The 12,874-nt window shown below is 38.5% G+C and overlaps 1 protein-coding gene across 2 annotated transcripts; it reads right to left on the reverse strand.

Annotated features, from left to right (window-relative positions):
• Positions 1–1,173: 1,173 nt before the first annotated feature.
• On the reverse strand, positions 1,174–5,987 carry FABP7 (fatty acid binding protein 7, brain). Of its 2 annotated transcripts, XM_010861782.1 has the most exons (4): positions 4,810–5,987; positions 4,181–4,353; positions 3,427–3,528; positions 1,174–1,545 (listed from the first exon to the last, which is right to left on the reverse strand). In XM_010861782.1, the coding sequence occupies exons 1-4, from the start codon at positions 4,880–4,882 to the stop codon at positions 1,495–1,497; spliced, it is 399 nt and encodes a 132-aa protein (XP_010860084.1). In that variant the 5' UTR covers positions 4,883–5,987; the 3' UTR covers positions 1,174–1,494. The 2 variants fall into 2 exon arrangements, with proteins under 2 accessions (XP_010860084.1, XP_010860083.1); XM_010861781.1 differs by lacking the exon at positions 1,174–1,545 and having other exon boundaries at positions 2,345–3,528.
• Between the last annotated feature and the right edge of the window lie 6,887 nt (positions 5,988–12,874).

Genomic DNA, 12,874 nt, shown 5'->3' on the forward strand with positions numbered 1-12,874 from the left:
AAAAGAGAGCCAGGTTCAATCCTTGGGTTGCGAAGATCCCCTGGAGAAGGGCATGGCAACCCACTCTAGTATTTTTTGCCTGGAGAATCCTATGGACAGAGGAACCTGACAGGCTACAGTTCATGGGGTCACAAAGAGTCAGACACGACTGAAGCAATTTAGCATTCACAAGAGAACATGGACACATTAATCTAATCTTCAGTTTCCTCATCGGTAAAGTAAAGGTAGTACCTTCTTACCTGCTTCACACTGTGGGTTTGAGAAAATGTACAAAAATCATCTTGTAAACAATAAACTACAAAATACCATTTGTAGTTTACAAATGCAAATCTTAACCAGTCATAAACAGGTATTTACTTTCCTTTGGTCAACTCAGTTCCACCAACCTCCCCCACCTCCCTGCTCCCCTACTACCACACACACACACAGAGGAATTCAGATGCCCTTTGCACACTCCATTTTATCCATTATAGCACTTCTCAACTTAGTTCAGCTCAATGTACTTGCCTGGAGACACATCTTTATGGTCTGGGATAAAATTCATTGCCTGTTTCTATTTACCTTTCAATAAGAAACTTGAATTACATGACATTTTGATTATATGAGACTTTGATTATATTTACTTTTTAATAAGGCATTTTCATGTATATCAGCTTGCTTCTTCAGACTACCTGTTTTTAGTATCAAGAGGTCATTTGTGCAGCTTAGCTTACCATAACAAATCTCCTTTGGATCCTAGCCAAACTGTCTATGGAAGTTCCAACCCAAACATTTTCCACTTTCCCTAGGCTTCTGATCTTGTTTTTCAATTGGAGGCTAATTATTTTACAATGTTGTGTTGGTTTCTGCTGTACAACAACTGCAATCAGTCATAACTATATATATATTTCCTGTCCCTCTTGAGCCTCCCTCCCACCCTCTCCTACCCCACCCTTTTGGGCCAGCACAGAGTACCAGGCTGAGCTCCCTGTGTTATATAGCCACTTCCCACTAGCTATCTACTTTACATGTTGCTTATATTTTAAATTAGTATTTTAAGCAAAGTGCTAACTTCCCCAGCCTAATGTTATACCAGAAAAAAAAAAAAAAAAAAAAGGCTATTTTACTTAAAACTTTCTAATATACAACTCCCAGCCAGATTAGTGAGTGATATTAAAAACAGCAACACATTTCTCACGGGTGTAAGATTTTTTTATTCCAATTTGATTTGCATTCCAATGGAAATTATAGTACGTATTCCTTTCTTGATTTTAAAAACAGTAGCTTAAAAACTTAATGTGAATTATAAAATGTGATAAATTTGCATATCAAAGATGGCTTTGATTGCTTGCAGCAACAAGTTTTTAAAACAAGGTTTAAAGTCATCATTTTCCACCTCCACACCAAGATAACCTTCTAATTAGTGATCAGCCGCACTGTAATAGCAGTTTAACACTGAGACTTGAGTAAACAGAAATATTGCAGAGCTTCTCCAGCCCCAGGTCAGGATGTTTTCTACGCCTTCTCATAATGGCGAACAGCAACCACATCGCCAAAAGTAAGAGTCTGAAAGATTCCAAAGATAACCAAATCTTCTTACACAGGTACACATGTACCTGATTATCATATTAGTTTAAATATTATCATATTATTAAAGATTGTCATATATATGATTTAAGTATTATACAAAAGAATAATGGCATTTACAAACATTAAACGTTGTATGCTCAGTCATGTCCAACTCTTTGCAACTCTATGGACTGTAGCCCACCAGGCTCCTCTGTCCACGGGATTTTCCCAGGCAAGAGTACTGGAGTGAGTTGCCATTTCCTCCTCCAGGGGATCTTTTCAATCCAAGAATCAAACCCACGTCTCCTGCATCTCCTACGTTACAGGCAGAATACCTACTGCTGAGCCACTGGGGAAGCCCTAAATGTTGTATAAAAAATTTTCATTTTTCTTCTACATCTTCATTTTCTAAAAAGAAACCCTTATATTTATTGAGTGAGTGACATGTATACATAGTTCATATCTCTGAAAGAAATATGAAAAAAAAAACTTAGATTAACTATCTAGATTCAGGTCAAAAGAATTCCTTTTGCCTTAAATTATCAGGGTAATTGGAGCATTTTAGCTCTTTCTTTTAAAAAGAATTAAAAAAAATTCTTTTAAAATTAAAAAAAAATTTATAGTAGGTTCTCATAATAGTTTACAATTCATGACCTAGATAAATTTTGAAGTTTTTAGACAATGGTATTTGCAATGACTTGGTCCAAACGCAGGAAAAGGTAAAGGTCCAAATGTTCTCGCTGCTTTGACTGTCGTGCTTTAGGCTGTGTGAACCTTGGTGGTAATGTGGCTATAATGTGCACCATGGGCTCTTGTATCAAATCCAACTCGAAGAATGGCTATAAATCCTCTTTACAAAATGTAGTGTTTTTTAGTGTTCATCATTTTCATGGAGTCCTATGATTTTCAAGAGGATACCATGCCCTTGTCACCCATTACTTTCATTTCCTTTTTTCAACTCAGTCATACCTGATCACAGTCATACATACCAAAGCTGAACTATCTACTTTTTTGTATTCAGGAAAAAAATAAAGAAAAAAAGCATAAAGGAGAACTGGAGAACTTCCAATTGAATCTTTTATAAATGAATCGCTCTATCTCTCTCTCTTTTTGGTGATGATGATCACTGCAGAAAAATGTGGCCAAATATTTGTCAACGTGAAAGGAAAACTGTCCTTCTGCTCCCCACTTCCACCCAGGAAAGAAATGTGAATATGTAAGTCCTCTATCTGAACCTAGAACAGCTGGTAGTCAAGGGAAGGAGAAGAAAACTAGTCAATAGTCTTAAGTAACAAAAACGAAAAACCCATCCTGCTATTATCTCAGAAGGAATATGTAAAGCAACTCCCATCCAAGAAAAAAATCCAAAATGATGTATTGACTTCTTCAATGTCATCTATTACTCAACTCACCCAAAAAAGTGTCTAGGATGCTAGATGAGGATAAAACATTTTCCCCAGTTTATGATGCTACTCCACTATTAGATACATTATTTTTCAACTATTTTCTATTTTATAATTTTTACAAGACTATCTAGTATTGAATAGACATGTTTTAAAGGCATCTTATAAAATTAAAAAGGGCTGAAGGGAAGCAATATCAAAATAGTTCTCTCTGAGGGGGCAGTAGAAGGGAATTTTATATTTTTGTTACATTTTCCTGTTATATTCTAAATTATCTGTCCTGAACTTGTAAAACTTTTATAAGCTAAAATATAAAAATTTTCACATGATTAAATACCCTTGCTAGTGACTTAATGTTATTAAAAAAAGGAAAGATGGGAGAAAAGGAGGGAAGGAGGGACAAGGAAGGAGATGGGAAATTTGAGGGGCGGTGGGGGTAGGAGGAGAAGCAGGAATCGGGAATTGCTCTACTTACCATGATCATTTTGCCGTCCTTAATCTCTCTTACAAAATTTGTTTCTTTGCCATCCCATTTCTGTACATGAACAAGTTTGTCTCCATCCAGGCTAACAACAGACTGAGACCACCAACAAAATGCAGAACATAGCAATAGGTACAGATCAGATTTCTGATATGGAAGTCAAACAAATTGATTTTTCAAAGAGTAATAGTTGAATGAATAGTGATCAGTTATCACAATAGTACCATTTCCTCTGTTGCTTCCAGGGTTAAAACTCTGAGAAAACTCTAAGAAATCATAATTCGATTGAAATGTGTTCGTTTAGATGCAAAAATTATCAGGCACATAAATTATCAGAAATAAAAATCCTAAACTAGTGCTTTCTGAAGAATCATCCTACTCCTTTAAACAGGGTCTTAGAATGAAGTAAACTATTGATGAAGCCAACTTGAGGCAAAAGAGAGATTAAACAAAGTACAATCTTTCTTTTAAATGAACACGATGAAATACTTTCTGAAATACAGATTTGATGCAAAATGAGAGAAAGACGTGGTAAAGAAACAGATTGGAGCTTTGAGCTATGGTAGTTGCCCATTATTCAGAACATAAGCTATGGGACACTAGAATGCAAAATTAACCCTGGGTCTTTCTCTCTGAAGTGAAATACTGAGAACATTTTCCACTTCCCATCATCTAGGGAAAAAAAAAAAACAAAAAACAGTTATTCTCTCCTCTCCTCCCCACCCCAGAGGAAGGAGCGGCTCCTTACCTTACAGTTTCTGTCGTCTGCAGTGGTTTCATCAAACTCTTCTCCCAGATGGAAACTAATCTCTGTGTTCTTGAATGTGCTTTGAGTCCTGATCACCACTCTGTCCCCCTCCTGACTGATGATCACTGTTGGCTTAGTCACATTGCCCACCTGCCTAGTGGCAAAGCCCACACCTAAAATAGCAAAAAGAAGCAATACAGTTGGTGGCAACTTCCAAAATAGCTCATGAAGTAGGAATCCACTTTCCTATTCTGGAATCCAGGTCGTAAAGTGTAAGTCTCATTAAAGTACGTTTAGCCCATCAGTTATGCTAGACGACTACTGAGCCTTTGTCATATGTGGATTGCCAATTTGGAAGCATAAATAATAGGATGCTGGAAAAAAAAGCTGAAAAGGCACAGAAACTTCACATTCTTCACAGAATACTTGGCCCTAGGCAAGAAAGCGGACAAATGCCAGATTTAAAAAGCCCTTCCGTGGAAAATGGTTTTTTAAAATCAGCACAGCACGTGATTATGACAATGGGATCTGCTTTTGTCTCTTGCTAATCGGATGGGTGAAAAAAGGAATCTGCGAGTATCTGAAGCTGCAAGTTTAAGAAGAGATCAGCACATCTTAGTTTTACCTACCAAGCGCCTTCATGTACTCATCAAAGTTCTGACTCTCCGTCAGCTTCCAGGTAGCACAGAAAGCCTCCACCATCCTTGCTCTTTCCCCGTTTGCTTCGGAAGCAGATAAAAGCGGCGGATAAGGGTATCTCCGGATCTCAGGGCCACTGCAATTCCAAAGACCCCTTTGCACCTCACCGCAGCTCCTGCCTTTTATTTAGAAAAGAGGCTGGCAGAAAGCCAAGGATTTGAATTGCAAACACATCCCAAACACATCCCTCCGGCGTCCCTCTTTCCCGGAGGTTGTTGAAGGGGCAGGGGATGGGAAGGGAGAGGGGCGGGAGGTTCCAATCCTCTTTGTGATTGGCTCAGGCCACTGGGTTAGCGGAGTAGGTCGCGTTCCTCTCAGTCCTCGCAGCGCAGCCCTTCTTCAGCCTGAGAAATCTCTGCAAAGGTTCAATGAGGCTGGAGGCAGGGAGTGGAAAATGAGAGGGTCTTTCAGATTCAGCTTGAAAACTTGGCAAAGGCCATTTCAGGCTGTGAGAAAAGAAAAAAAAAAATGCACAATAGGACATTCAGATTGATTTCCGTTCATGGCAAAGCTGGTTACAAATGAGGACCCCCACCCCCACTTCAAGAAAACCACTGAAATGCCAAACTTTTCAAAAGAAGATGAATAGTGTCTTTTATTTTTCTCTCATATTAATAGGAAGAGCAAAACACGAGCTAGAATATGCCAAGCCAGGGAAAGACGAGAAGGAGACATAAATGCCTCTCCTAGACTGTGCTGCTGAAAGACTCCTCCAGCGGAGTACTAATGGGACCCTGATTTTGGCCTCTTCCCAACATGAACTGAGTGAATTTAAAGATCCCGTTTTTCTTTCTAAGGAGATGAGAACCAGACTGAGATGGAAAAGGGACCTAAGGGAGAGTATGGTTAGGATTCACTAATGAGCTATAGAAATAAAGCAGAACCCACTCTTTCCCGCACTCCTTCACATAAACTGGACAGAAGTTCATCCAATAAGATTTTGAATGACCTGCACGCTAGAACCTTTTGATTTCCCGAGGTCACATCTACATCTGTTTGCTGGTTGTGTTAGCAGTAGAGTGAGGGGAAGAATTAGAGCAGCAGTGGGAGTCAGAAGACTCTGGCTTCGGTACTGGAGTCCAGGGGCTTCCCTGATAGCTCAGCTGGTAAGGAATCCGCCTGCAATGCAGGAGACCCCGGTTCGATTCCTGGGTTGGGAAGATCTCCTGGAGAAGGGATAGGCCACCCACTCTAGCATTCTTCGGCTTCTCTTGTGGCTCAGCTGGGAAAGAATCCGCCCGCAATGCAGGAGACTCCATCCCCGGCGGGAGACTCCATCCCCGGGTTGGGAAGATCCCCTGGAGTAAGGGAAAGGCTACCCACTCCAGTATTCTGGCCTGGAGAATTTCATGGACTGTACAGTCCATGGGGTCTCAAAGAGTCGGACACAACTGAGCATCTTTCACTTTCATTTTCTGGAGCTCAAACCTTCCAGTCAATGACTATCTATAGTCCCCTAAACTTGCCATGGGCACTAGACAGGACTTGCTGTTGTGCTGACAGGAACCTGAAGCTACCAGAGGCTACAGTAAAAAGTCTGAAAATCTGAAATGAAATAAGCCCAGAGGGAGCAAAGCTTGCAATAACATCAGACACATCTGACATCATTTCAGCCTTTTTAAACCAACTCCCTGAAGATAGCCCCACCTAGGAAATTTTCATACATTCTTTTTTTTTTTTTTTTTTCTAAATCTAAGCCACTAATTTATCCATTTACACAAACCATCTTTATGGTAGAAGTTCTCAAACCAATTTATTTTGTTACATCAAAATGCTCTTCTATGTTCCACATAATAAAACATATTTAAGCTGGTGGAATAGTTAATTATTATCCTAAAATGTAATAGATCATTTCTTTTTCATAGTCCAGAAATATAAGATCAAGATTGTTGAGAGAAGGGACCAGGTCTAAGACATACTCATCATTGCTCCTTACTGATTGTGATGCTGAAATATTTGTTTACCTAATTTATGTCTTCCATTCTTTAGATAAGTAGCTTTTGATATACTTATTCTAACTTAAAGCATATATTTCTGTAATGCAATTTTTTTACACCTTATATAAAACATGAAAGTCCAGCAACTTAGAAATAAATTTTTTGGAATAATGTATTAATTTAGTAATAAGCAGAAGAGAATATTGCTATGCAGATGTCTATAACAAAAATTTTAGGAAAAGCCACTTGACTATTTTGTAATTTCCTAACCTAAACTGACACATTTAATCTTACTATTTTTAATTGTTCAAGATACCATAGATTTACAACCAAGAATAATTGCTTTCAAATAATAGGTAACTTGCTCTGTTTATTGAGGACTTTATTAAAAGAGAAAGTAAAAGAATAGAGAAAAGATTGTGTTCTGCTAAGGAGGATTCAAGTATTAATAATAGATTGTTTTTCAATTTTTCTAAACCTAGGAGTAATTTATGATCCTGCTATGGCTTTTATAATATAAGTACATCCACAGATTTAAACAAGGAAAGAATCTGACAGAATGACCCTTCTCTCAGGACTATTACCGTTATATAGGTAATATGGACTCTAAAGAATCTATTTATAAAGACTATTTTTAATAGTGAAATAAAAGAAACAAAGAAAGTTGCTTTGGGAGATCTTGACAAAATCTCCACATGAGGCTGAATCTCCAGGCACCCGCTTTATGAAAATTTTTCTTTCTTAAGGTAACAGAAGGTTTTAATAAAATTTTAACACTGTTCTTGAGCCAAGTAAGCCAGCCAAGGTCTCGGAACTATTTCCTATAAAATATCCAAGTATCTTCACCAAAAGAAATTAAATAACATTCAAAGTGCTTGCTTGAGTTTCTTTTCTTTTTTTTTTTTAATATAAATGTATTTATTTAAACTGGAGGCTAATTACTTTACAATATTGTAGTGGTTTTGAGTTTCTTTTTGTTACCAAATAACACAAAAGAAAATGCTAATAGATTATCTTTCTAGTTGGACATGATATGTGGTTACACCATGAAGGCACTACAGTTAATGAATGACTCGTGATAGCCAATATCCTCAGCCAACACCTTTTGCTGCAACTGTGGTCTGTCTTGTGCACCACGGTCTCTCCCCTCAAGCAACCAACCAGCAAAACCAACTCTAGGCTTCAGAAATGGTGAAGACTCCGACCTTCAAGCCGGAGCGAACGCGATATGGATGATGGAATTCAACAGGAGGAGGTGTGTGGAAAAAGACCTGTGACTTGTCTGTGCCTTGTTGTTGTGAAATTTTTATATTGTTATGTTTTTTAAAATGTGGACTAGACCAGAGAGGAGATACGCCTGCAGGTGTGGCACAATCTTGAAAAGAAGTGCTGTTTCATCCTCTTCTACTCAAGTGTGGAAACCTAATAAAGACAAGCTTTGTTTACCTCCCTTTGTCCTAGTATTCCACTCTCCATATTTTCTTGGGCATAAAATGCAGAAGTCCTTTACCTGCTTCCAGATCTAACAAAGAGACTTGGGAGAGAAATTTGTTCCACGTTAGTTTAGGAAAGAGTTATGGACCTTCCCTCTCTTCAGGCTGTCTATATTGCCACAACTCTGCTGAGAAAATGCTCCTCTCAAGTCCCCTGGTTGCTTTCCAACTGTCTTTTAGAGGTTGACTCAAATATTCACTCTGAGAAGACGATCAGAACCCCAATTATGTCACCTATGGTTTTGTTTATATCTTTTTAAATGTGTCATAAATGTAATTAAATGCTTGTGTAGCTAATTGTTGAATATCGTTCTCTCTCATTAGAACATGAGTTCCCTGGAGCATCTATTTTAGCATCTATGTCTTTTATTATCCATTGTGCTCTATCCTTATCTTCTGTTACAGTATCAAGTTCATAGTGTTTGTTCTACAATGTTAAAGGTACGAACAAATATAGAGTGTGGACATAGAGAATCAGAGAACTTCAAAAAATAAGAATGAAAGCAATTGTATAAATGGTCTTTTCCAAGTTTCTATTCAAACTTTTCCTCTCTTTGCAACCTATATAATCCTTCCTGTCCTGTATGATGGGCTTCCCTGGTGGCTCAGATGGTAAAGAATCTGCCTGTAATGCAGGAGACCCAGGTTTGATCCCTGGGTCAGGAAGATCCCCTGGAGAAGGGAGTGGCAATCCAGGATATAGTCCTGTTTGATAAGGATACCTAAAAACTCTTCCTCATACTGTCCATGGAATTCTCCAAGCAAGAATACTGGGTTGCTATTTCCTTCTCCAGAGGACCATGTTTTGTCAGAACTCTTCTCTATCACCCATTCATCTTGAGTGACTCTGCAGTCATGGATCATAGCTTCACTGAGTTATGCAAGCCATTTCACCACAAGACTGCAATTCATAAAGAGATCCAGTAGTCATATACGAAAGTGAGAGCTGGACCATAAAGAAGGCTGAGCACTGAAGAATTGATGCTTTTGAACTGTGGTGCTGGAGAAAACTCTTGAGAGTCCCTTGGACTGCAAGGAAATGAAACCAGTCAAAGAAAATCAACTCTGAATATTTGCTGGAAGGACTGTTTCTGAAGCCGAAGCTCCAATACTTTGGCCACCTGATGTGGAGAGCTGACCCACTGAAAAAGACTCTGATGCTGAGAAAGATTGAAGGCAAAAGCAGAGTATGAGATGGTTAGATAGACTGAGCTGAGCTTTGAGTAATACTCCCAGAACACACCACTGCATCATAGAAACTGGCCTCCTAAGGAAAGGGTTTTCTCTACTAAAATCAGAAGTCTGGGGAATCAGGAAGCTGCTTCCCCACCTGCTGGTGGGAGAAATCTCTCGCCTTAGCTGTCATTCAGGAATAGAGGAGCATCTCCCAGAAACAGTGATTCCAGAGGCATGTCACATGGGCCAGATCTCAGGAGCAAAGTAGATGTCTGGGGTGCATTTTCTCTCAGTTAAATCTGAGTTTTGAAAAAAAAAAAAAAAATCTGAGTTTTGAATTCAAGTCTTACCCAAGCATGCACGCTAGGCAGGGCTGAATGGAGAACTCCATGGACAGAGGAGTCTGGTGGGCTACAGTCCATGGGGTCACAAAGAGTCAGACACGACTGACTAATCACAGGCATACATACCAGAGAGGAGATTGGGAAATGTTGTTTTGCTCTCTGCTGCCTCCGCAGAGCAGAGAAAACCACAGAAGGCAGTGGGATCAAAGGTCAACCTATCCACAAACTGGAGATAACTGGATATGCTTTTAAAATGTTTGTTTAAAAAGTTAAGTTTAGGGTTATAAAGAAAAGATAGAGATCCTGCTGCTGCTGCTGCTGCTAAGTCATGTCAGTCGTGTCTGACTCTGTGTGACTCCATAGACGGCAGCCCACCAGGCTCCTCAGTCCCTAGGATTCTCCAGGCAAGAGTACTGGAGTGGGTTGCCAGTGCCTTCTCCGATAGAGATCCTAGATGGCTGGAAATATCTTAAAGTAGGTAATCATTAGAGTCACTTGGAGAGACTGATAATAATGCAGACTCTAAAGTCACCCAGGGGCTTCCCTGATAGCTCAGTTGGTAAAGAATCCACCTGCAATGCAGCAGATCCCAGTTCAGTTCTTGGGAGGAGAAGATCCCCTGGAGAAGGGATAGGCTACCTACTCCAGTATTCTTGGGTTTCCCTTGTGGCTCAGCTGGTAAAGAATCTACCTGTAATTCAGGAGACCTGGGAACCCTGGGTTGGGAAGATCCTTGGAGAAGGGAGAGGCTACCCACTCCAGTATTCTGGCCTGGAAAATTCCATGGACTACTTATACATGGGATCACAAAGAGTCGGACATGACTGAGCAACTTTCATTTCACTTTCACCTTCGAAGTTATCCAGAGAGATTTTGAAATAGGTAGTCTGGGATAATGCTGAACTTTGTACTGAAAAACAAAATTTTAAGTTGAAATTCTGCATATGCTAATTACATTTAATGCCTTATAAAATAAATAGTATAGTCTGTCAGAATCACATTAATTTGGATTCTCATACTTCTTCAATGCAAAATACAAGAAAAGACTAAGGGAACAGTGATACTATTATTGCCCTATCATTTCAGAAATGGTGTGTAACTTATACCAAGGATAGCTTCACATTTAAAATTATGTGTATTACACAATACACTTATACCATGGTATAAATCAATTATATCTCAAACTGGAAAGAAAAATATTTTTAAATAAAAAATAATGTGCCATGAGATACCAGCAAGGAAGAAACATGATCCAACTATCCTAAGAATGAAACATTAATTAAACCAATGCTAACAAGTAAAATTCTGTGTAGTAATGGAGAATATAATCTATCAGAGTGCAAATTATCAAGATTTATAAAATTAAGGCACTCTATTAATTAATTTAAATGGAGACACTTCTGAAGACACTGAGAAGTCTTGTTGCAGAAAGTATCTGGTCTACCTGGGCCTCTTGTGAATAAGATATTTTCATGCTTGTTTTCTAGAAGAAAAGGAATCCTTGAATAATATGTTCCATCTAAAATTTAAGTCTCTGCAACATGTAATTTTCAAGACAATTTATTGGAACAGCTCTTGATATAGTTTGATCAGTAACATCATTAAAAATTATAAATGGGCCATTGAGATTCATGGTATTTTTTACCCAATAACTAATTGGAAAGCATAGGAATATTAGGTTTGTGCAAAAGTAATTTGCATTGTTGAACTTTTCTGTTTGATGTTGGAATACATTCTTAAATAAACGTGGCTTTTTAAACATCACTTTTATGCATATTTCTTGCTTTATTTTTTTTGCTAATGACATTACTTGCTACTTATTTTATATTTATTTTAGGCTAGGTAAGTGATGTTAGACAAAGAGCAAATTCAAGCAATTTTCTTAATTGAGTTCAAAATGGGTCGTAAAGCAGTGGAGACAACTCACAACATCAACAACACACTTGGCCCAGGAACTACTAACAAGCATACAATGCAGTGGTAGTTCAAGAAGTTTTGCAGAGACAAGCGCCTTGAAGATGAGGAGCACAGTGACCGGCTGTCGGAAGTTGACAGCGAACAACTGAGAGGATCATCGAAACTGATCATCTTACAACTATATGAGAAATTACCCAAGAACTCAACATCGTCCATTCTATAGTCATTTGGCATTTGAAGCAAATTGGAAAGATGAAAAATTTGGAGAAGTGGTGCCTCATGAACTAAATGCAAATCAAAAAAGCCATCTGGTTGGCTTTTCTTGTCACTTCTTATTCTATGCAACAACAACAAAACCATTTCTCAATCGGATTGTGACTTGTGATGAAAAGTGGATTTTATATGACAACCAGCAATGGCCAGCTCAGTGGTTGGAATGAGAAGGAGTTCCAAAGCACTTCTCAGAGTCAAACTTGCACTCAAAAAAGGTCATGGTCACTGTTTGGTGGTCTGCTGCCAGTCTGGTCCACTACAGCTTTCTGAAAACTGGTAAAACCATTACATCTGAGAAGTGTACTCAGCAAATTGATGAGATGCACTGAAAACTGCCAGTATTGCAGAAATGCAACTGCAGGTTGCATTAGTCAACAGAAAGGGCCCAATTCTTCTCCATGACAATGCCTGACCACGCATTGCAGAACCAATGCTTCAAAAGCTGAACAAACTGAGCTATGAAATTTTGCCTCATCCACCATATTTACCTGACCTCTTGCCACCAAACTACCACTTCTTCAAGCATCTCAACAACTTTTTGCAGGGAAAGCTCTTCCACAACTAGCCAGAAGCATAAAATGCTTTCCAAAAGTTTGTTGAATCCCAAAGCACAAATTTTTATGCGGCAAGAACAAACAAACTTATTTCTTATTGGTAAAAATGTGTTGATTGTAATGGTTCCTAATTTGATTAATAAAGATGTCTTTGAGCATAGTCATAATGATTTAAAATTCACGGTCTGAAGCTGCATTTACTTTTCCTCAACCTAGTCTAAACATTATCTAAAATTAAAATAAAATAGGATATTAATTAATTTATTGCTTATTTCCAAAACAACTTGTTAAAACCATTATT

Source organism: Bison bison, unplaced genomic scaffold (assembly GCF_000754665.1).
Source record: "Bison bison bison isolate TAMUID 2011002044 unplaced genomic scaffold, Bison_UMD1.0 scf7180017864473, whole genome shotgun sequence".
NCBI classification, from domain to species: Eukaryota; Metazoa; Chordata; class Mammalia; order Artiodactyla; family Bovidae; genus Bison; species Bison bison.